At 39.9% G+C, this 26,125-nt stretch overlaps 2 protein-coding genes across 3 annotated transcripts in view; one reads left to right on the top strand and one right to left on the bottom strand.

Annotated features, from left to right (window-relative positions):
- The window catches only part of babam2 (BRISC and BRCA1 A complex member 2), an 82,691-nt gene that overhangs the window by 56,294 nt on the left and 272 nt on the right, over positions 1-26,125 (bottom strand). Inside the window, exons 2-5 of the mRNA XM_046063125.1 lie at positions 25,421-25,576; positions 23,973-24,049; positions 20,577-20,671; positions 1,141-1,335 (exon numbers count right to left, since the gene is read on the bottom strand). Coding sequence (XP_045919081.1) covers positions 1,141-1,335; positions 20,577-20,671; positions 23,973-24,049; positions 25,421-25,557 — 504 coding nt within the window. The 5' untranslated portion in view covers positions 25,558-25,576. The remainder of the gene's footprint in view (positions 1-1,140; positions 1,336-20,576; positions 20,672-23,972; positions 24,050-25,420; positions 25,577-26,125) is intronic.
- The window catches only part of rbks (ribokinase), a 37,911-nt gene continuing 37,273 nt past the window's right edge, over positions 25,488-26,125 (top strand). Inside the window, exon 1 of one of the 2 annotated variants that reach the window (XM_046063131.1) lies at positions 25,488-25,602. The gene's annotated coding sequence lies outside the window, so the exon portion shown is untranslated. Of the gene's footprint in view, positions 25,603-25,987; positions 26,069-26,125 lie in introns of those variants that run through there. The other variant, XM_046063132.1, reaches the window with a different exon arrangement.

The following is a 26,125-nucleotide window of genomic DNA, read 5'->3' as shown; positions in this document are numbered from 1 at the left end:
ATGACACAATGATGGAAATCATGTACCTTACGGCAGCATATCGTGACCTGGTTCTTTGTATAATCAAACAGGAAGTCTTCTTACCAGGGACAGAAAGAGTACTAGAATATTGTACTCTAGTAAAAGTACTGTTACATATATACATTCATCAGTCAAGTTTAGTGAAGCAAAAAAGTTGGTAAGTTAAAATGTCCTTTTTACTGTCCTACATTAAGGGTGAAGTAAACATGTTATAAGACACATGATTCTACTGTTAAATTAAAGAACACCATTAAATGTGTACACAAGTGGAACAACATCCCACCACCGAGCCCTTATGTCCAAACCAACAACAAATTCCATTTCAAGGCAGACAACACGGACAAGTATAAACAATATAAACTTGACAGCGACTGCAGCCACAAACACACACATTACACATTAAAAAGAGCTCCGCAGTTTTTACACACCGTAGATTGCAACACACACTACACTACATTGTAGCGCTACACAATGGTTGTTGACGTTGTGATCTCGAGAGTGCGTTGTATCCATCAACAAGTGTACTCATCTGTCTGAATGGCATTCTGTGAGGTCCTCCTCTCTGCTCAATGCATACCATCACCTGTCAACCCAACCGGTCTGTCCCACTGTAGTTGCTGCTGACTGAGAGCTATGCAGTCACAGCTGCGACAGAGATTATTGTTAAAAACAGTAGAAAGGCCTCTCACATCTCACTGATCTGCTCCATGCTCACACTTTTTCAAGTGACTTTTGGTGTTTACTCTGTAACAGATGGGACTTGAAATGTAGCGAAGTACAATACTTGTAATAAAAAGCACTTAAGTAAAATTACCAAGTACTATGGATTATGCCTGCACACAAAATTGTGTGTGATATATACAAGAATTTGATTGTATAAATAGTCTTTTTTGTATAATGGCATAGCAGTATAAGGGAAAGTCGAACATTGCTCGTATCATTCAATCTCATCTCAACCTATATCAATTATTGATGTTCTCACCTGTAGACTGACCAAGCTATAGGGAAAACATATGAACAGCGTTTCCAAGGTAGAATATTCCTATTGGTATCACATGACTTGATGAGGTTTCTGGTGAGTTTTTTGTAGGACATCACAAACATTAACCAGTGCCCTACCCAGCTGTTCTTGCGTCCAGCGTAAATCTCCATGTTGCGGCCGTAGTTGGGATCCTCCAGCAGGCTATCATACTCAAAGAGCAGCCTGGAGCTTTCACGCAGACGCTGGCACTGGTAGTGGTGGTACTGCTGGATAAGTTCCTTCACCAGCTGGAGCAAACATTCTGGGTTCCCAGCATCCCACTGGACCAAGTGCTGAGGTAGAGACCAGGGAAGAGGCAAAAAGACAGACATGAGGTATTCCATTCATCTTTAAAAAAAGAACACGTTAACAACATGTTGGCACGTAAAATCAATACACTATTATTGTACACTGAACAACATAATAAATGCAATACTTTTGTTTTTGCCCCATTCATCAAGAGCTGAACTCAAAGATCTAAGACTTCCTCTATGTACACAGAAGGCCTATTTCTCTCAAATATTGTTCACAAATCTGTGTTATTGAGCACTTCTCCTTTGCCGAGATAATCCATCCACCTCACAGGTGTGGCATATCAAGATGCTGATAAGACATCATGGGGATTGCACAGGTGTGCCTCAGGCTGGCCACAATAAAAGGCCACTCGAGAATGTGCAGTTTCACTGTATTGGGGGGGGGATCCAGAAACCAGTCAGTATCTGGTTTGACCACCATTTGCCTCACGCAGTGCAACACAGTGAGGTGGATGGATTATCTCGGCAAAGGAGAAGTGCTCACTAACACAGATTCTGACAGATTTGTGAACAATATTTGAGAGAAATAGACCTTTTGTATACATAGAGAAAGTCTTACATCTTTGAGTTCAGCTCATGATGAATGGGGGCAAAAACAAAAGTGTTGCGTTTATAATTTTGTTCAGTGTAATTACAGAAAACAAATGAACTCAGGAATTTTCTTTGGGGTAGATTTGGTAAGAAATCCTCTAAACTGTACTTGGGCGCAAAAAGATATTTTATTATGGCTTTAGAAACAAACAGGGTGCTATACTGTCGAGATGTCAAATGTCATCTAATGGGGAAATCCTGGTAAGATACACTAATTAATACTAAAGACTACTAACTGTCTCGACCATGGACTCATTTGTTTCCAGTACTACAGAAAAGTACACAGCGCTGAAACATCCAGTCTGCTACGTGTGGTTAGATGAACTGGGTGATCAAGTTGAACAACCCACATGACTCAAAGACATTTGAAACAAACATTAGGAACACTTGAGATTTAAATAAATAGGAGTAGTATAGTGGGTAGAACATGTGCTATTGTAGCAGTAGGGGTCGTTGGGAAGACCATGGCAGAGGAAAACTGTCACAGTAATAGCCTAATCCCGACAAACAGCACTTCTCATTACCAGATCAGAGGGAAAGGGTTGTGCCATAGGATGTCCTGTTGCCACACAGTGATTTAGACAGATAAGGGCAAAGTCTTGAGCCTCGCCTCTTTTATCTGCAACTTTTCCGACCTCTGCTGCCACTCTGATCAATAGCTATAGATTTTTGATAAGAGTGCAGTTTCATGGTGATATATCACACTCAGACAACTTATTTACACATGTTTATTATGGTGCACTGATTTAGCAAAGCTCAAACGATTTGAGCTTATTATTTTGTGTATCTTGCATGTCTAAATGACCCGTGACGTGCACAGACTTTCCCTCCCTTCACTCTTTAATTCACCCATCACAAACACCACTGCCCCACCGACTGAGGCCAGAAACCAACATGCAGATTTACAGGACAAAACTACAGTCATATGCTACCACTTGTCACATACGAGTAAGCAGAACCCACCAAACGTGACCTTCTACCGGGGTAATTCTACCAAACAGATGTTTTTCCTCTCTTAAGGGGAACCTGTCCATCGATGCGTAAGAAATAAAATGCTTATAATTAACGCAAACAACACTGTGCAAAAATAAATTGCAGGAAACATGTCAGGCCTAATGAAGACAAATGGATGGCTGAGCTCCTGAGAATGATTGCTGTGAAAGCTTTACAATAGTATGGCACGCAAGTCAAGACCAAAGCAAAATGATAAAACAAACCAAACATAAAAAGGCTGTATGAGTTTACTGCAGTGGACTCTGAAATGACAGTGCTTGTTAATTTAAAGAGATTTATGCTGCTACAAGAAAATGGGACTTTGAAGAGCTGTCATATGTCAATTGTACTTTTCACACAATCACCACCTTTTCACCTTTTCAGATTTGATAGACATCATTTTAGGTTACAGATTAAATGTGCAACTGGGGAAACTTTTTCCCCCTGACAGATGTAATGATGTAATGTGAAGAGGATGGAAATGATGACGGTAATATTTGAGGTAAAAAGGATAGTAGTCATTTTGGGGTATGGTGTAGGTTTCTAAGCAGCCACTGAGGCCTGAAAAGTGAAAGTGATTCCTTTCCCAACTCATTCTGAAAGTGAAACACTGCTGGCACAGTCTAAATGTGAGTAGACGAAAAATTAGCCGTGTAACCTGATGACATAACTGCAATGCCAACATAAAAGTGTAACTATGGTTCATCATTCCTCCCCGCCTTGCTGTAGCACTAAAACCAATTAAATACAGGTCGACCTAAATGATGAGTGAATCGGAATAGAGAGCCATTTTGGTGTGTACTGTGTGGGAGGCAGAATTAATAGGTGCTGGAAATACTGTAACCATGAATACCCCTTACATTAAGGTGTCAAAAGCAGGATGTCTTTGACTTGCATTCGCTTGTCTTCCCGAATGTTTATCTTTTTATCCGTCTGTATGCCTTTCTGTCTGGCAGCCTATTTCAGCCCAATGGAGAAAGCTTCCATTGTTTTAGAGTGACCCACACCCCCCTCTGCAATGGTAGAAGGGTGGCAAGGCCAGGCTAAACAGAGACAGTGACCTCATCGTCCTGATCCACCAGTGGTTACCAGCAATGCCGGGATTCCCGAAACAAGGGGGCGATGCAAACAAGGATGGGCATTGTCCTAAAGAGGCAGTCAGCGCTCTGGGGCAGGAGCGAGCTGAAACTGAGGAGGGACTGAGGAAGTGCTGTGTCAGGATTGTGACACAGAATATCAGTGTTTCTCTGCTGAGGAGAGGCAGGGAAGAGAGAGCAGGCAAGTAGGCCAAGGCCAATGAAAACAGGCTTGAGACTCAGTTTTGGTTTCATTGGTAGGTAATAATGACACGCTCAACCAAAACTGAACCTTTGTAAATAATGAAGTGAAGTGAGAGGAGATGCTGTACAACTTTATTACTTTTTAAATGTTGCAGTTGTGAAGCACATAGCTGAGAGTGAGATATTTGTTTTCACTAATACAACTGTTGTTCAAAAAAGGTGCAGCAACAAGAAAGGCTCCCATATGTTAGGACAGGAGTGCAGGAGAAACACTCCCTCAGTAATTACAGTTAAGGTTTCCTCATGCTCAGTAATTAACCTCAACTCGTCTTGCAGAGATACCCGCTGGCCAATGAAAGAGGAGCTGAGCTTCTTCTGGGCGGCTCCCAGGTGAAACAGGGTGTTGCTGGAAGAGAGCTAGGTTGACTTCTGCCAGTATAAATAATGGCTATTATATACATATTAAGAATACTAAGAGTCTACAGTCATGTTAACTGCTCTGTGAAACTGTACTCTAAATGCTCATATCGGATTGGTAGCATTTTCACAATCACAATGTTACTGACTATGTTCACAATCTTAGTTTAGTGTGTTAGCATGCTAACATTTGCTAAATCGCACTAAACACAAAGTACAGTTGAGGTCCTTAGGAATGTCAATAGTTGGTCATAACCCAAAGTATTGGACAACTTGAACTTTTTATCTAACAATGTCAGGGAGTACCAGGAGAAATCCCGAAGGACCGGTTGCTCTGTGAGCCGCTTGAGTAGCCCATTCTACCAGAGAGATGCATCATCGGCCCACTTTGATTATGCAGCTGTCCACCACCTCCTCCTCAAGATCCTCAATACCAGTACAACCGCTAGTCCAGGTTTTGCAGCCAGAGGCGTGAGACAGAAGACAATAGGGATAAGCAAGGTTTGGGTTTAGCTGACTATTTAGTAGGGCTGGATGACATGACATAAAATCATAATTACAATCAACTGAACATTTTACCTCTATTACGATTATTTTGTTTTGTTGTTAATTGCTCTCATAGTTCACTGACAAGGTGTGTACTGTAAATATGCTCAACTGGAACATTTGGGATTTTTTTTTTTCAATTCACAAATGTCAAAAAGAGATTATCTAAATGTTAGTGATAATGTAATGTTGACAGAAAGCAAGAGGTTGAAAAGTGCAGTGCCAGACTATATGTGGCATGCACATAAACATGTTCCCCGTTTTCCGCGCATCGCCGCTGCTGAATGAATGACCACTGCTATTACAATTTCACACGATCATTACTATCAATGCGCAACACTCAATGCTTGACTAGCTTCCTCTCCTCATTCTTCAAAGGAGTCTACGTGACAGGCGCTGTTATAACAGCAGCGAAGTTAGGTCTTTTAAGGGCAGTGCGATGTATGTGTGTAGTGAGTGTGTTGGTGAGCGAATGAGAGAGAGCGGGCAGCAGTAACTAAGGGTGAAAACGAGTTTAGCAGAGGAAAACATTAGCAGGAAGTTGTCAGTCTGGCAGTAAATGTACAGTGTAGGTCACAGTGTGTCTGTTAATAAAAGTCTGTCTGTTGATGAAAAGTGAAGGTACTTGGAGCTAGCACACATCTCCCTGTTTTTCTGGTCTGGAAGCTGAGCAGGACTGGACTGGGTGGAGAAAAAGAGAAATTACCAACAAAATTATGTTGGTTAAAGGTACTGAATATCAGTTCTAATTAATTGTCTAGCCCTACTATTTAGCTGTATCAGGTGCCTTTTGTTAATGTGCTCATCATTCTCACTTTTTGTAAACGGACCAATCACTGCCTGGACGGGGAAAAAGGTTGAATGCCACAGTAAACTTGAAATGTTGAACTCATTGTTACGCACGAATGGTTATGATGATGATTGACAAGATGGTTCTTAGCATTAACAAATTTGAGACTAACCATCCAGGTACAACAAAACATTTTGCTGGGAAAAAATCCTACAGGACACACTGCATCCTCTGTACCAAATTCCATGGCAATCCGTCCATTGGTTGTCAAGACATTTCACTAAAAAAAAAAAAAAAATTACCTCTTGGTAGTGCTACAGGTAAAGTCAGAATCAATAGGATTCAACCTCTGGGACCAATGAACAATTAAAATTTCATGGAAATCCATCCAATAGTTGTAGTAGTAGTCGACAGACAGACCCAGGTCAACATTGACATCTCTACAGCCATGGCGCTATCATGGCTAAAAACTCAAAACTCAAAAACAATAACAAACAACAGGACACTGTACTGGTTTGTCTTATACTGTACTGAATGTTCTGACTTTGAGTTAACAAGGTAGTGCTTGAATGCTGCAGCAAAGCATTGGTGTAACACAGTGGGGGAGACATTGAAAAGCACTGAGCCAAAAAGCAATGTGTTACAATGTGTGTGTGTTTGTGTGTAGACATGTGAGTCTGTACAGACTCTTCACTGAATTGATTTTATACGCTCTACTGAAGGCTGTGTGCCAAAACAAATCTATGTGATTTTTTCATGAATAGGATAAGCCCTGCGGAAAATGTACAGATTTGATACATAAAAAAAACAAAAGATGCAATAGTTGCAATCAAGGCTGTTTGAGAGCTGAGATTTAACGTTTGATGAAATGAACTAAATAAAAATCCATCTACATGCCCTCTAGAATCATTCTGTATGGAAGGAACATCTTTCTTAGGGCTTTATCCACAGGGGGTAAATATCATAGTCCTCAACAATACTCCCTGGTTCAATCTGGACCTTATAATCCAATTATTGTGTCACAACACACTGGCTAAACCTGTGTCAAATGATTAAGCCTAAACTTGGCTTATGATAAAACCTGTCACCTCTAATAAATAAACCACTGATACCTTCCTTTTCAAAAAGAGCACATATCTGTATAGAAAGCAATTTATAATCGTATTACCTTAAAATATTAGGATTTGATATAATATAAATGTTAAAAACTGCTTATTAAAAATATATTGGATTAGCAATAGAATTTAGAATTTAGGGTATTCATGTAGCAATGTGTCCAAGCCAATGTTAAAAACAAAGTCAAAATAGCACAGTTGGTAGACATAAATATTATAGAACACTATGCCTTTAGAAAGAAAATACCTCTGCCAATTGATTAACTTACTCAAATGATACCTTTTTAAATTAGACAGACTTGTGGCTTTGAACATTTAGAAATATGTAAAAAAAAAAAAAAAAAAGAAATAGAATAATTTATAATAATAGAATAAATAATAGAATCATTTGTTCTTTAAGAAATTAAGAAAATGAAGGAAAGCAGTTCACAGAGAAACATGCAATTTGTAGTCAAACATGGCCATGGAAATACTTGCAAAATACGGGTAAAATTAGCCAACAAGGTCTGATGAGTTTCAAAGAAATCTATTAGATCAATAACATTTGCTAATAAGCACTGAACACAAAGTACAGCTGATGCCTAAAGATGAAAAGTCAGACATTCAGTCACTAGGATTTATTCTCTGGGGACATAAAAATCCATCCAATAGCTTTGGCAGACCCAGATAAACAATGCCATCCCTACAGCCATGCCACTATTGTGGCTAAAAACCCAATTATGGCCAATAAAAGGACATTGCACTGGTTCAGCTTGTATTGTACTGAATGTTCTGACTTTGAGTTAACAAGGTTGTCCTTAAATGCTGCAGCAAAGCATTGGTGTAGCATAATGGGAGAGACCGTGAAAAGCACTGTGCCAAAAAGAAATAGCCATATGTTACAATGTGTCATTAGTGGTGAAGGTTTTGTCATATAACAAAGAACTGGACAAATTAAATTTTGACCTGCTGGTGGATCTAGAGGAAAAGTCAGAGCATCACCACAGTTATTAGAAGATATCCTTTTGGGGTCTTGAATTTCTGTAGCAAACTTCACTGCAATCCATCCAAAAGTCGTCAAGATTGTTCAAACTGTCTCATGGATCACCAGAGTCAGCACAATTCATCCTCTGGGGGCCATGGATGTCTGAACAAAATCCCATGGCAATCCATCCAATAGGTGTATAGATAATTCAGGTTGCACCAATGTGGTGGACCGACAAACTGACTGCCATCCCTAGAGTCACCCCTCTAGCATGGCTAAAAACAACTCACCATGTAGTATAGTTTGAATAAAGCGAAACTACTTAGTTTAAATTTGTGACTTATTGCATCAAACTAATACACATTTTAACACATGAGCACTGAGCCATGATTCCTCTAAGCAACAATTTTAGTGAGTCTGAAGTATTGTAACTATGTTGAGGATAAGGGAAGAACTCAACAGAAACAGTGTTTTCCTTTAAGAACAAAATGTACACCTAAATTGGGAATCTTCACGCTGAATAGACCCAAGTTGACAGAATTATGTCTTCCTGTGCCATCCGTCTGTACCATCTTCGATCCAATATTTATCTTAGGCCAATGAGAGAGGGACTGGCATCTGAAAATGCAAGATAATTATATAGGCCAAGAGACGCTATTTGTTTTTACGTCTTAAATGTGATTTTTATAGATGCTGGCAACCTGATCCAATAAATCGCTGTAGACTTGAAAGTGTGAGGCATTAAAAAACTCCCAAGTATTAAATTAATCTCTGTTAGTCTCTAATTCAAGTGTGGGCTCACACCCTGTTTCGCCCCCAGAGAGTGCCAAGTCTAAGATCACGCTAAATTGCTCTTGTCATGTGTTTAAGACACTTGGCATTCTCATCCCAGTGTTTTTTCACTGTGATCTGTGTAGTTTGTGTCCAACACAGTGCAACTTGTTGAAATAAACAGCACTTTTTGACTAGTTTTAATGTGGTTCAGTAACTGCTTTAGCCCAATACCAATCCACTGTGAGTGCTGATACCCCATCTTAGTCTTGGCACTTACGTGTCTTGTTTTCTCCCATCCATCAGCTGGTGTTTAGGAATTGCCAAACCCATTTCCACCAGCCATCTCTGGTAGCAAACAATGGCCTGCCTACTAAAAGCATTCCCAGACCTGTCAGTGAGCCCTGCCAATAATAAACACGAATAAAAACGGGAACACATTATTCCCAAAAACGGGAAGGAAGCAGGAGCAACAGTTAGTACACTTTGCCCAGGTTGACATAATCTTGCTTCATGGGCCATCTGAGGTCCATTGTTAGAACAGCAACAGGGGACGAGCTGGAGCAGCAGATAGGAAGTGCTCACCATTGCATGGCATTCAGGATTATCAGGGGGTAATGTGAAGTCAGGAATGTTTCCTTTTCCTTGACGGGAGAATGCTTGGATTGGCTTACACTCTATTGTGTTTGTGGGAGTTGTCCTGATATCTAAATTACAAACAATGTCTTATTGTACGACACCATAACTTCTCTGAGAAATCTTAACTTTCTAAAAAGAGGGAAAATAAACAATTCTTACTGTTAATACATACAACAACATTTCATTGGCCAATGACCCTGACTGACATGAAAGCATTAAATGATAAGGCTGCTGTTATTCTATACTGTTCTTATTATCAACACATCCAATGAAAAGAACAAACACAACAATGCCTTCTCGCTTTACTTTCCAACTTCTCTATGCTATCAATGGCACACCACGCCCAGTAAAAGTAACGGTACACAGAACTGGCTCCGTTTGTACCTCATTTATGGGGTCACAAGTTGGTATGTTTCTGGTACAGCAGAGAATTTTTGTTTGTGTTATTTATTTTGAAATGTGTAAACATTCAACAGTGGCTCATTGGCCACAATTCTTAATGTAACAGTGAAGGCACTATATTACGGGTATATTGGCAATAAGAAAAAATAAATGTCAGGAATGCTCCATCGTAAGAACAACTGTAGCTTGTGTTCATTTATACAGGGCATGCATAACGGACTGACCAAAAATGCACATGTGAAGGTACAATTGTAGCTGGGCTCGACAATTTGCCCATATGCTGTATTCTCTACGACGAGTGTGGTTCAGCAGCAATAACACTCCTATAGCTTATGAGTTATTACTTTAGCACAGTCCAAATCTGCAGTGAGAGGCTGCCTGAACACTGTCGGGGGAAGGACGGGCCTGCCCGTTTGTTTTTGTCTCGTTCTGCTATGTCGTCGTAAATGACACGTTTGAAGTGCTTCTGTTTACCCGACCGGGGGTTGTCAAATATTCTCCGTCACGGACTATGACTGCACAATCAATCAAATATTGATCGTGATTCCGATTTTAGCTTCCCACAATTAAATGAACATGATCGACGACGATATCGGCAAGTAAAATGGAAAACTCTGCTGCATATCAAATCAAGCGCTTCCTAAACTCACAGCCAACGGGACGATTTGGCTGCGTGCGCACCCTCCTGCTGCTACAGTCCAGAGTACACCACGTTCCAAATTATTATGCAAATTGGAATTAAGTGTCATAAACATTAAATATTTTGTTTTTAAATCAAACTCATGGATGGTATTGTGTCTCCGGGCTCTTTGGACCACTGAAATCAATCTCAGACACCTGTGACAATTAGTTTGCCAGGTGAGCCCAATGAAAGGAAAACTACTAAAGGATGTTCCACATTATTAAGCAGGCCACAGGTTTCAAGCAATATGGGAAAGAAAAATGATCTCTCTGCGGCGGGAAAGCGTCAAATAGTGCAATGCCTTAGCCAAGGTATGAAAACATTACATATTTCACGAAAACTTAAGCGTGATCATCTTACTGTGAAGAGATTTGTGGCTGATTCAGAGCACAGACGGGTCCGTGCAGATTAAGGCATAATGAGGAAGGTTACTGCCAGGCAAATTAATCGGATTAAGAGAGCAGCTGCTAAAATGCCATTACAAAGCAGCAAACAGGTATTTGAAGCTGCTGGTGCCTCTGGAGTCCCATGAACCTCAAGGTGTAGGATCCTCCAGAGGCTTGCGGTTGTGCATAAACCTACTATCTGGCCACCCCTAACCAATACTCACAAGCCGAAACGGTTGCAGTGGGCCCAGAAATACATGAAGACTAATTTTCAAACAAGTCTTATTTACTGATGAGTGCCGTGCAGCCCTGGATGGCCCAGATGGATGGAGTAGTGGATGGTTGGTGGATGACCACCAAGTCCCAATAAGGCTGCGACGCCAGCAAGGAGGTGGCGGAGTCATGGTTTGGGCCGAAATCATGGGCAAAGAGCTGGTAGGCCCATTTAGGGTCCCTGAAGGTGTGAAAATGACCTCGGCAAAGTATACAGAGTGTCTGACTGACCACTTTCTTTCATGGTACAAAAAGAAGAACTGTGCCTTCCGTAGCAAAATCATATTCATGCATGACAATGCACCATCTCATGCTGCAAAAAATACCTCTGTCATTGGCTGCTATGGGCATAAAAGGAGAGAAACTTATGGTGTGGCCCCCATCCTCCCCTGACCTCAACCCTATTGAGAACCTTTGGAGCATCCTCAAGCAAAAGATATATGAGGGTGGGAGGCAGTTTGCATCAAAACAGCAGCTCTGGGAGGTTATTCTGACATCCTGCAAAGAAATTCAAGCAGAAACTCTCCATAAACTCACAAGTTCAATGGATGCAAGAATTGTGAAGGTGATATCAAAGAAGGGATCCTATGTAACTTGCCCTGTTAAGATGTGTTTGATTTAAATCGCTTTTGATTTCAGTAAATATGATCTCCTTATGCTGAAAATTCAACAAATGACCATTTTCAGTTATTTGCAACCTATAAAATGTTTACAAAACTCTGCTGTGCATAATAATATGGAACAGTGCATTTTCAGTTTTTTATTTTTGAAAAAAATACTGTTTTCGTTGGGTGGTTTGTTCAATGAAATTCGACTTATACCCTAAAAGTTGGTGACTTGAAAATTATACTGACTGTCATTTGCATCGACTATGTAGGAAAATCAGTGTAAAATATCATTTGCATAATAATTTGGAACATGGTGTAGACAGCAAAGTCCACAATTCTACATGTGTCCTCTGCGCTGCAGCTGCCAGAGCTGGTCGCAGCCCTTCTATCCAGTGCTTGGGAGTCCGTCAGACGCAGCACCTCGCAGAAGTGTGCCAGATGGAGCTCTCGGCTCCACGAAGAATACACAAGTCTATTTTTGACTGAAGCCACGTCAAACTGCACAGAGCAGATTGAACTGGGCAGGAAGTCAGACACAGAACGGCACAGAGAATCCGGTCAATTTTCAAAATAAAACACCCTGTGCATACTTCCAATCATACATCAACAAAAAACACAGTTGTTGTTGTCTTGCTGGCTTTAGCCATCGCATTGGTTGGTTATATCGCCACATAGCGCAGCAAAATGGGATTGATGCGGAGGAGGTTGGAGGACAAGTAAGTAATCCTGATAAGGGTTATTTTAATTTTATTTCCTTTACACTGCTTGATGTTGTTTGAATGTTCATTTGTATTGTATGTCTTGGTGAGCCAAAGACAAATTTCCATCTCGGTGGACAATAAACACTAATCGGTGTCTATTTTTCCTGAATCTAATTAGGAAACCGTAACTAATACTCCCCTACAGTGGATCTATACGTAATGGGAGGAGCCTCCAGCTCTGGTTTCTCATTTGTGTTTGCCATTCAGAGGCAGCGACACTACATCAGCTTGATTAACCTGGACAACCAGGCAGAGCCAACTATCACGCTATAGCTGGTAACAACTGCGCACTGCCAGAACTTTCGCGGTAAAACTCGCGCTCTAGAATTACTGTTCTGTGCATGCGATTAGTAGAATTCTGACAGAAATTGTTTGGGTCACAGGGTGTATCAAACCCGGGAAGTCGGATACCGAACTGACAAATACATGTACCATCACACCCCTAGCAAATACACATGCGTATACTAGAATGGCCTACTTCTCAAAGTGGATCTAGGTTAAGAAAACTGAGGAGTCACTGGATTGTCATTAAGGCAATTAAATCAACATGTTTCATCACTATTCATGCCTAGAGAATGTGGACAGATAAGCAAATATGTATTTCCATACACTGAAGCAACGGGCAGAAGCCATATTTTTTCTTTACTGAAAAGGGGTTCAGTTTTCCCTGTTCATGCTAAACCAACAAGTGCTCAGTTATTTGATCCAGTGTAACTAGACAGAGCCTGCCTCTGTACCACGCGACAAAGTGCTGCAGGAAGGATAAGTGGAAACATGTTGATGATATATCTTGAGAGGCCATCGAGGCTAACCCCAGGTCTCGGGCCCATAGACACACAGACTGAGAAAGATGCAAAACGCTGGGAAACTCCCAAAATGTTTTGTGCCTACACGCATCACCAGACAAGTCTAGACCAGACAAATGATACATTACACACAAAGGGGACAGAGGGACAGACAAATAGTAATATTAGGTGAGTAAACAGAGAGGCACAATTAGAGATAACTGCTCTTATGTGCTGCACACTTAATCCTATCTCACAATAAAGGTAAAAGAGTGTATTTCATGTTGTTTTGGCCTATTTGTTGGTTTGCAATGAAGTATCACACGCAACAAAATACTGCAAAAGGCTTTGTAGTTCAGTTTCTCCACATGTGAGAAGTGCTGTCTGTTTAATGACACATACAATTTCACTTTAAATGTCTTATATGTATTAAAATAGAATAGGGCTGCTAATAACTGAGGGATAATGTAGCTTAAAGGTTCAAAAGATTGTTCTGAGATGTTTTGGTCGTGCATTAATTACGTCCCAAATTTTAGCATGGTTGAACTGGAACTCTCCGTTTATCCAAATCAATTTTGGATATGAGGTAAACATGATCTGTTTTTACTAGGCATACATATGTGGGCGTGTACAGTAAGTGTCAACAAATCATGGGAGTTACAGTTACAGACCAGCGCATCACAACCACAAAATGACCCTACCGCCATTACAAAAACAAGCTGAATACACAATCATCATGACAGACCCTGACTTTAAATTTTTTTTATATCAAACACAAAAATTATTGAAACGGATTTATATATATTTATATTTTTTTGGGATATTACATGCAAATATTCATCAAGTTAGGCCAAGTCAAAATTACACTGTTGTCGTCATTTACTGAACCAGGGAAGGAAAAAAAATAACCTTATTATGCAACAGTACATCTTCTACGTAAGGGATTTCAGTAGTATTGCTCTACACCTTCCCTCCCTCCTTCCTGCCACTGTCATTTCCTCTTCTCTGGTCATTTTTCCTAGCAACTTGGGAGTTGGCATACTCTGTTGCATTCCTGTCACTGTTCTTAAACACCATTTAAGAACAAAATGTTTCACTCACCAGTATCTTCTAAGACATCTAAGACATCTGCCTACAGTATGTCATGGTATTTTGCACAAGTCCAGGTCTCCTCCAATCACCCATCCATTTACAAACAGAAAAGTTGTTGTTTTCATTAATGCTTTCCAGCAGTAGATACTGGTGGGTGAAACATTTTGTTCTTATATGGTTTTTCCATCTCCTTTATAAATAGTGAAACACCATCTAGCCTAAATATCAGGGGAATTGAATAAAACAACCACTTTTATCACCAATCAAAACTTATAAAGTTCTATTCCCACTGCAGTTTATCAGGGACAATAAAACCTACTCCAGTCAGTATAACAGAGTACAAACAAACAATAATGCTGTACAGTGTATGCTACATTCAGTTGCCAGTTTTAGTTTACTTTCATTGGGTGGACAAAATATTAGTAACACCTCTCTGTATAATACAATACAATTCAACGGCATCTACAGCTTCCAAAACAAACTACAAAATTTTAATCAACACCACTGTAAAACATTTGCATCAAATGGGGGCTGTCTTTATTGAAGGGCTATTGTATTTGTCTGAATTCATTTTAACTGTGTGTACCTAATTAACTAGTAACTGAGTCGTACACATACATGGACTGTATACTCACTACCCTGCTAGAGTAGGCCAGCCCAAGTCCTCGCAGTCACCCACCACACTGATTTTGGTTTACATAAATTCAGTTCTCATGGCTCAAGGTAAAATCAACATTGCATGTTCTATACTATTTAAAACTTTAAATACAGTCTCTATGGGTTCACCACAATTAAGTCATATATGATAGGCCGCCTTTTAACTACCAACTGGAATCAATTAAATCTTTTGGTTAGACAGCAATAAATGTGTCAGAGTGGTCAAGTGATGATTAAGGTTGAGGGGACGATCAGCGGCTCCACCTCTGCCCAAAACAAACCCATTAGACCGGCAGATGACTTTCCACAGCCCTAACAGAATTAGACTCATGAAGCTCGTGCGACACTTAACATGAGTGACCATTTAAAAACAAGCCTTACAGTATGCGTATGAAAGCACGCTGAGGTGGGAAACTGCTCTGGTGGCCAATTAGCCACGGTCTGGATGCCATTTAGCCTACATTTGCACTTGACAATGAACCCTTATGCCCTAGCAACAATGCAACAGGGAACCTCAATAAATTTGTGGCAGACTTTGCTCATATGCCATGGCTCATGGAACTGTTCTGCTATAAAAGATTTATTTGTGGGAAATGTGGCCTCTCATCATCCAGCTAGAGAATTTAAGTCTCTTTTATCCTTGATGCATTGTGGTTTACATGTTGAAAGGACTTTTCTTAATAATCACTAAGGTTTGAGGATTTCTTCATTGTTGTTGCTGTAGTATTTCATGCAGCAGGCAGCACTTTCATGCAGGCATGTTTGTTACACAAAACAGTACAGAATAATATTAAACTGGAGGGGATTTATTACTGGGATACTTAAAACTACTTTTTCCATTACTGAAATCAGTACATTCAAAGGTGACATTATATTTAGAAACAACTGTTTCCACTTCTGACTACTTCTGACACTTCCACAGATGACTAAAGCTGATGATACACGGAGCAACTTTTAGAGCAATGGTGCTGGGCAATGTTACCGTCAATGGCAATGAGTAAAGATTACTACCGTAATCCCCTTCCCCCATCACTCCGCCACCCTCCCCGCACCACCGCTATTCGTTCAAAACATAGTCGGACTTGCCACCAGCAAGACTGCCCAGCAACATTGCTCAAAAAGTTCAGTATCATCAGCTTTAGAGGTGTTGGTAACCTCTGTCGAGAAATCCAAATTCACGTAACGCTTATCTGGGGAGATTACAGACAGAGAGTGGTCTAAAATAGGGGACACAGTCACCGCCGCAAATCCGGCATCCAGTGGAGCGTTGATTCCGTCAAAAAGAAAATAAGTCCATTAACAAGTGATACGAAGAGAAAGGCAACTGTTGTGTCCAAAGAGCAGATGAAAACCGGTGGTGTCTCCTACTGGGCTTGCTCACTAACCCCGGCTGAAACCCGTAGGCTACTCTTCTCGGGAAAGTTAATAATGAAGGTAAAAAAATTAATAATAATAATAATAATAAAGGCTGCGGGCTAACATCATCCTGTTTTTCATGTATTTCTTGAATTTAACAATCTCCTTCTATCAAAAACTTGCATTAGGATCCTTTTGTTACATCAAGCTTTTACATTATGTCATGAGACATTATCTAGCGTTACATCGCCTACAGCCTTTCTACTAACGAGTGTGTTGTCATCAAACACATCTGTAGAATCAATTAAGTTCCGCCTGTTGACATTTTGTTGATTTTGTAAAAGCAATAAAAGAGCGACCATGTGGATTAAACGAGTTAGCAAACACTACCTGGTGGAAAAGTAAAAGTAGGGCAGCTTAACAGCTATCCGAAAGTTAGGAGAGTTTATTTAAGATTTTACGAAGTTAGGATGCTTCTGTAAAACACTTTTCTTATCTAAAGTTAGGAAAGGAACATTGACTTAGGAACTGTTAATCTGTAATGGCCTTTTTCCCAAATCTGTTCCTAACCCTTAGAGAGAGGGAGCGAGTGAGAGGAGGTGCTGAGCAAATATGCGCTGCGTGCAGCTCTGCAATCAAATAGTTTTCCCATCTAAAAAAACAGAAATCAATGTGTGTGGCAGTCAGCGCTGATAATGTGGTGGGCCGCCACAAAAAAATGAATGTATGGGAAACACTGTACTGGATATCACTCACCATATCTATATCACCGTCCGATGAAAGCGTCTATACGGCCCCTGGACACTGGGCTCAGGGAGGTTGTAGTGCATGGATATTTTATGTTTATTAAAGTGACTAAAGTGAATGTCAACTCAAGTCAATTTTATTTATATTTATTTATATAGCTGCATATCACAATTTGTCTTGGGGGGGGGGGCTTTACAATCAACTTTTTGAAGAATAAGACTATTTTCGTGCCAAGTTGACTGCGGATATATCATGTGCATGTTTTAGTCCTGTCCTTCGCATTTCTATTGCACCAGCTGTACATTTCTCTGTCTAAACAGAAACATGGATAACTAACCTACTCAAGGCCTGGTGACAGCAGGGAAAAACACAAGGCTAAACAGAGAAGTTAATGATACCCTTGGCCAGCTGTAAACAAGAGCAGTGTGTTGCTGAGACATCAAGAATTCAACCAGCCACTGACAGAGGACCTAAAATTAATGTTTAACCCCACTGGATAACAAAGGCTAGAAACATATTGCTTGAAGGTAACACTTCTCATGGATTTCATCTGTTAAGGAGCAATGTAATTAGCAATAGCACCCAATAATATTTTCATCATTAATCAGCAGAATCTTAGTTCAGAGTATTCAGTATATAGTTCAGATATTTATTTTTCACTAAATGTTGTAAAAGTCACCAAAACATTCCGCAGACACATGGTTCATTTGTTTTAAGATGATTTTTTCCTAATCCTGATGGAAATTTCCCAGGGAAAATTGGGGGGAGGGGGGTTAAGAAACTGCTGGGAATTCAGCATTTTAAAGAGTTAGAGGGGGCAGTACTTACTGAAAAAGCACAGGAAAAGGAGTGAGTAGGAGAGGAGGATCTCGGGCAGAGACACAGACGAAGGAGGATTATGAAAGCTTGAACAGCAAAACACAGCAAGGATATAAGTGAGAAAAATAAACAAGCGATGGGCTGCCAAGAACTGGCTCAGCAGAGGTACTTCCCCTTATGTGCACAGCTGGATTTGTGAGACGGTGAGCAATACTCCCTTCTCTTCTCCCAGACTCTGACACAAGCAGGGGAATTTAGCGTCTCCATGCTAGGCGGCTTCAAAAATAGCACTCTGGATAACTGCACGGTATTGCCTTAACAGCAACAAGGAAGTGCAGATTGCCATCAGTCCTTAACAATCTCCATAGTCAAGACTGTATTGAGTCAATTACAGCCAAAACACATCCACTGCTAGGAGCATTCAGTCAGCACTGTGCAAGATCATTTATTTGATTAATTTAGAACTAATCAAATATTATATTTTTGTTTTAATAAACCTAAAATGTGATGAAAGGTCCACGGTTGTCTCCTCATGAATTCAGTATGGTTTGAACCATACTGCTGTGGATAATTTACATTCAATGCCAACTTTCATTACCAACACAGGAAGTAGGGTGCCATATATGTAAAAGTAACCGTATGCAGGTCTGGGTGGTGGATTTGGCAATACCACATTAGCATTTGCCTTTTAATTACACTTAACTACAGTCCTTTCCTTAACTTAACAAAGTGTTTTATTTCTCCAACCATAACCATATTTACACCATATTTTACTGTGATGTTTCCCTGACCATACCCATGATATTGCAGAAAGCGTAAATATTAAAAACACTGGCACTGAACAGACAATTTCTGGTAATAGATTTGAAAGGTCATAGGGTCAATAAACACCGACCCAAGCAGCGCTGGCCAGTGGCTGAAGGCTACTGCTTGGGCTGCAATTTCAGATGGAGAAATGTAACTATACAATAACAAATCATAATTATATAGACATCAAACAGAAAACCTTTGTTGAGCTACATATCAGTCTTCTATTTCAGTTTCGAGGTTTGTTACAAGCGTGACAAATGAATACAGCTTTACAATATTTGTCTGTGCTGGTATAAAACTTTACAGCATGGGTCTCTTTCTTTTAATCTTTCAAGCAGACATACAACTGACTTTTTTCAGCTACAGATTTCCATGTCTGGAGGACAGAAATGTACATTTTAAAGCCTTAAACACATAACATTAAATGATTTTGGATAGTTCCCTAGTATCACTGGTTAGCTCAGTTGGTAGAGCACAGGGCTTTTTTTTTTTTTTTTTTATTTTCCTCTCCTTCTCTTCAACAAAGTTCTTATGAAGAAACCGTTCCACATGCTCCCAATAAAGCATGTGCAGGAGTTTGTCTGTCCTGGCACCTAAATAAAGTCACCAGTCGACCCCTGCATTAACTATTGTTTTTTTTATCTCGAGATCACGAGAAAACAGAAATCTCAAGAAAATTATCCCGTTATCACGAGGAAATGGAGTAAAACATTTTTTTGAATGGATGGCTGCTTAGGGCTTCCGTAGTAAAGTATCCGGAAAATTACCAGAAAATACCAGTATACCTTTCTACCTCTGAAAATAATTTGCAGGATCAGACCATTAAAATAACTATTTAGGACTAAAAATCTGGTGTGGTTAAAAGATACAGATTATCTGGAACTTATGGTCATGTTGTAACAACTGTTTGTGGTGCAGCAGCCTATACTGATGTACAAATATTAAAACCACACCCCATCTGAAACTAGACAGTGCTGACGCAATCAATCCTTGAAAACCTTTTCCCATTTTAGACATTAGACAACAATTACTTTACAAAGTCTAGATACTTTTATCTTATCATTTTCTGGTTAATGTTAAAATATACTTTAACACTTGAAACAAGTTCTTTGGAAACAAACTTTAAGAGAAAGTTAAATTCCCATTACCGTAAAACATAATGTTGTTAAAGTCATCCGAGTGCTGGGTATGGTACTGTCTTTACTACAGAGTAGGATAAAATACATGTTCTGCACAAACTAGCGTAGCCCCTTTATCCTGTTTAGGCTAGCTTGCTAGTGAATCACGGCTTCATAGAGATGATCAGATACGTAGATAACCAGTAAGTCAAAACATAATGGCATATTGAAATACAACTGCCAATTATTGCAACATTCCCACACGCCCATGGCAGCTGCTGAGTGTTCGTTTGCTTTTACAAACGGTGTATGTGGCACTGCTTCAACTGCATCTGGCTACTGGGATCAGCGAAGTTGTGATCGGCAATTTGATGCATCTGTCTGACATTTAGGACCACAGGAGAACTGCGCAATGTGGCAAATGAATGAGAAGATCTGGCTTTAACAAGTGGGACACAACAAAAACAAATCATGTGGTAAATGTGTTTTCTTGTGTAGCAGGCTAATAAAATTAAGCACATATTCACTCTAAAATAAAGCCACATTTTGAAATAAGCATTTTAAAGTCTTGCAGAAAAACTTGCAACTAATGACTTTCACATGGGTGTAGATACTCACCCGTAGTTCTGAGGGTTCAGGGAGAAACTCTGCATCTTCTCCAAAAATAAAATCTGGTGGCAGTTCTGGATACTGAGCATTGAATATGATATCCCCTGGAAGAAGAGAAGGAAAATTCAGCACACTATTGTGGACAACATAAATTCCAAAAGTCGACTCATTTGCATCTAATTGCGTGCTGTAAAATGAACACAACATAGCAAGGGATCAACCTAACTTTCCTCTCATAAAAACCCTCAAAATTCTCATTTTGTGAATAACTCAACCCCGAAAAAATACAAGAAAATTATTTTCTTTCAACAAGTCAAACAATTTGCAATTTTTTTTAATGTTAGTGTGGCAATCTGCCTTATTCTGTCAATTTCAAGATATGGAGAGTCATTTTTGAACATTGTGGAAACAAGTACTGCAGTGGGAACAATTTGACATCATCCTAACCCAGTCAGTCCTGAATCTGAATGTGACATGCAACGGCTTGTTAAGACAGATGTTTTTTTCCAGCAACCGCCTTAACAAGCGCATGATATGCAGCTGTTGAGCTCCAGGGTCTTTTAATTTAAGTACCTACAGTAATGAGCAAACTTGACCTTTACCAGTGAAGCCACTCAAAATCCTGCCAATCAGGTCTGTCTTGTAAAGATAGGTGCTTTTGTTTTTTTTATTTTAGCACAAATAAAGCAACAAATAAAGTTTATTTAATCAAAATCTGACAGGAGTGAAACAAATAAGTGCTAAAATACTATAATTAAAACAAAATCATAATGCACTTAGAAAAATAAAACTACAGACTGGAAATGGCCCTCTCTGAGGGGAGGAAAAACATCAAAACAGGATCACATAACACATTGCTTGGGCTGGTTCACAATGTTCTGATATTATGTTACACAATTCTATTTGTGTGCTGCAAGACTGTTCTGTTCTGCTTTTTTGTTGTTCCAGCGACAGCAAGAAGAGGCACACTAACACATATGGAAGTATTTTTCCAGTGGAGGAGAGTCAAACCAGGAGACGAGAGGCGGTGCTGTAAATCTGTTACAAACCACTGGTAGTCTGTCAGAGATATACTGGCATGATGCCAGGGGGAAATGGAGGTCTTGGAAGTGAAGCCGTTACAGGTTATAACATAGACGTTTATGTATGGCTTTGTTCATACAAAGAAGCACAGTCTTACTTCTGTTTCAGGGGACCACAAATTGTTGTTTCGCAGTACCAGCCAAGATCGTGAAGTGGAAGGGGGCTGGGCTTGCTTTAATAATGCTTTGTTCTATGCAGAGTGTGCCATGTTTTTGCACGCTATCAGTAGGCGGGTCCACAGACTGGCAGACACCAACCTGCGGCCCTACATCCTTTATTAGACACACCTTTTCTTCAGGCCAAAGCACAGGAAGGTATAGCAAGTAGTACAACAGCCGCTGAGATGTGGTGTGCCATGCCAGGGAGCGAGCGGCCTGTTTATTTATTTACTTACTTTCGGTGGTGGGGGGGTTGTCTCCATAAATTAAAACTTCTTCCTAAACTATGACAGATCTACTGTGCATGGTACATGGCTCTGTCAGAATGCAAAATCCCCAATGCCACATACTTTTTATGATATCCCAGGTAACACCATTTACAGCATTCAACATTCACTTATGGCAAATTAAGGCCAAAGACGTGTTGGACACAGCCAATTTTACATGTTGCCAAGCGGCACAACTGAGTTGCATACTATTAAACCTTACACCTACACATTCCTTGAGTCTAGCCACATCCTGACGGTCACAACCGTTTCTGCCTGGGCAGATTTTTTGCTATTTTTCTCTAAATAAGCAAATCCCACTTCCCCAAACTTGACTTTTTTTCCCCCAAGCAGGCCACATTTGCACGAACTTTATAGACAGCTGAATGAAATGTTGATTAATTTAGCAAATCATAACTGCAGTTTAGAGGGATATTTTTTATTTATACTTAGACCACATTAACAGGCTACTTATGGAAATCCTTTGAAATGAGTAGGCATCTGTTCAAAGAACTTCTCAGTAACTCGTCAGCCACAAAAACCTGCTTTACCAATCTAACAGACAGATCTGGTTTGTGTCACCTACTATATCTTTGAAGTGGGTAAAAATATGGGCTGCCAGACCCTGTCTGGAGATTTTCATAAATGAACATATGTGAAATGATGGGTGCACTTACCTAGATAATTGCGTACAAGCTTTGATGTAAAACATTATTTTGTGCTCATCCGCTGAATCAGTTCCACACATTTAATACACAAAGGTTCCTTTAAGTTTCGAGATTTTGTACACAGTCAATTCCAGTCACCTGACAAACACACTTTCTTTGTAATGCCCTCAACTTATAACTTGATTCAAACCAATACCCACGTAAAACTGAGAGATGATAACTGATAGTATCTTGCCGGGAGCTGTGTGTCAACACAGGCCTGACATACATGGGTCTCGTGAGTCACCGTAATTCCTGTAACACTAAGTTTAAATCATTCTAAAGCATTGATTATAATCACTTAACAACATTTAGTGATGTTGCCCATTGGGCACTTTAGGAAGCTAGCTCATTAAAACAGTGTATGATGTGGTGACTTGATTTAGAAGTGAGAGACATTTCCAGTAAAGGTTCAGCGGCACAACCTACAATATGTTTACTGGTATCACTTTGGTGATTAAGCATCACCATAATCAGAAAAATATTCATTTGGTTTTTGTACTTAAGTATTCCTGTGGGTGATTTTGGTTTTACTGCATGCATTGTAAATTACAAAAAATTCCTATGGTACCGTTTGGTTAAACAACCCTGTATTCTGACAAGTTCTTGTCAGAATATTCCCACTGCCTTCATTCTAAAACGACTTCTGTGTCCAGAATATGTGTTTTGAATTGTATGACTTCACATATCCACTGACCTGAAACCACCTCTTATCTTCAAAACTGGCCTACTGTGAGATCTCTCAAAACTAATCAAGGTTGGACTGAGAAATCAAACTAATTCAGCGCTGACGTTTCTTTTTAAAAGTGCAGGCTTATTGCTCTAGACAATGAATCAATTAACGTGAGCACAGTGGGAACTCTGCAAATTGAAATGCTGTCAGCACTTATATTGGTGAGTACAAAGAACAAACAAATGGATGAAAGAAAAAATGGACGAAATTGTTCACTCTGCACGATTACACTTTTAACTGTTCCTTAATTTGTGTCAGCCTTAGCTGACCGCTACTTATATATCTACTTCTGCTGCTACTTTGTGACTTCATAAGGAAAAGCACTGCTTGCTAATAGTTTCTCTCTTGAAATTATTTACTCCAAAGCCAACAATACAACAACGCTATTTATTCAACCAACCTCAGAGATTAAACTAATCTGATTAATTAGAAAATGGCAAAGTGACTCCTTTACTCACATTTCAGGGTTTCTCCAGCATAGGGGATGTGAAGTTTGAAGCGATCACAGCAGGGACCAGGGGTCAGAGATGTACATCTGAACATGGGGGTTAATGAAAATAGCATAATACATAATCAGTCTAATAGTATGAGAACACGTTACAGTAAAGATCTGAAAGGTTAATGACTTTTTAAAACCACCTTATATTTCTGACTGCGATTTTGCAAACTTAACCTTGTGTTCTTTACAGCACGCTGGGCCAACAGATGATGCCATCATCCATCGGCGATGGCTGACAGACATCACAACGTTGAGAAGGCATCATAATTGTATAACCCACGGATCTAACCACATAATCAGACTGGCAGATTTCAGTTTTGATTGATGTGACTTTGTCTTATCCAATAAGACATAAAATTGACCACGTTAGTCTTGTACAAACACTAACAGGGTAGACGTAATCCTGCCAAGCTGATAGAACTCAAACTTCATGATTAAGGCCTTGAAGCTGAGACCACTCATTGCACCCAAGTGATATCCAGCTGCTTGTCTGATTAAATGTCAATTGGCTGTTGAGTCCCTCCTCCAATGCTGCAATCACCTTAAATGAGAATAATGCGGAGCTATTTCATCGCAAAATGTATCAACCCAAACTTGTTAATACTTTTCCAAATCTAAGACGAACTATCGTAGGTCTTAGGTAATACCATTTTTTCCCCATCTCACTTAACCTGCATGCACCTGGTGAGGATTACATTAGATATAGTTAGTAAGAATAAATAAATAAAGATGTACTGCTGAGGGATTTGGAAGTTACAGTGTGACATGTCAGAAATCTGAAGAATCCTGCTCTGTACAAAAAACAATAATAGTAACTGCTGAATAGTATTTTCTTATTCTACCCTCAAGACATGATGTGTAATGTGGCCTGATTCACATTACATATTTGTCCATTCATTTGTATATCTCTATCACATGTTGATTTTAGTTAAAATGACAATTTAAGATCTCTGGTATCTGGTATGTTAAGTTAACCCTGCCATTAAAGCCACCATGGTGGTGAATTTTCCACCTTTAGCAGAGCTGTGGCAGTATCAAAAAATATATGAACAACATATAGATATATTTTTCACTGTCAAATTTCCCGACAAACAATATATAGTGACGTCAAAATAATTTGACAGATGCTACTATCACATAAAAGTGACACAACGGTAAAACTATGACAAGTAAATACCAGATATTGATACTTAGAAAATAGTAATATAGTTTATCTTTAACCTTACTTTAACCACCTTGGTCTTATTCTGAGTCATTATGAATGTTTAGATGTGTGTAAGACTGAACTCATGCGGGAATAAGATATCAATCTCATATTATTTGAATGCAGCATCACTGCAGTGCAAGGGAGACTGAATGGAGCCTGTGCTTCACATTTGACACTTATGGTCCAAAACTACTCCTCACCCAGTTTTGAGGTCTGTGACACGGAGACAGTTTGTGGAGTCGAGTCCTACACGGCCGTTCCGCACCACACTGCACAGCAAGGGCCGCAACTCCGGTGAGATCCGGTGCAGTGCAACCTCAGGGGACATGTTGTTCATTGTATCCACTCTGAAGAGTCTGCGGAGATACAGCAGCACTTTACGGTAATGCTTTGACCTAATTTATTAAAACAATATTATGTAAATAAGAACAAAAAACAAAAGGAAATGCATGTATTTGCATTGTTGATTCAAAGGACGTGGGCCACATCACGTAGGTGACACGGTCATTTTTAGCTGTCATTTCCTGGTGTCAGGGACAGTTTTGAATGCGCGTCAGAATCAGTTTGCTCTTCCACGATGCACTTCCTGCCGCAACTTATTCGGAGAAAATATGTTTTAGCGATACGTTTATCCAGCTCAGGATTCCTTGAAGTTGCACAATAATAGAACCATGTTAAAGACCAAGAGGTGTCACGGGAATACAAATGTAGCAGTGACACTGGCAACCCCCTCTCCCTCACAACTGCCGTGTAGACTGGCCACAGTGCGTGGGAAGCACAATGTAGAACAAAGTTGACGTCGTACCCCTCGATTAGTGTTAACTGTTAATTCAGTGGTTCAGAGGGAGGTGAGTCTGCTCGCCAGATTGTCTGTCAGGGTGTACAGTAAATACTCGTTAGCTTGG

The sequence above is a fragment of the Micropterus dolomieu genome, linkage group LG11 (assembly GCF_021292245.1).
Source record: "Micropterus dolomieu isolate WLL.071019.BEF.003 ecotype Adirondacks linkage group LG11, ASM2129224v1, whole genome shotgun sequence".
Lineage (NCBI taxonomy): Eukaryota > Metazoa > Chordata > Actinopteri > Centrarchiformes > Centrarchidae > Micropterus > Micropterus dolomieu.
The sequence above is the reverse complement of the archived record's forward strand: the minus strand, read 5'-3'. Positions and strand labels throughout refer to the sequence as shown.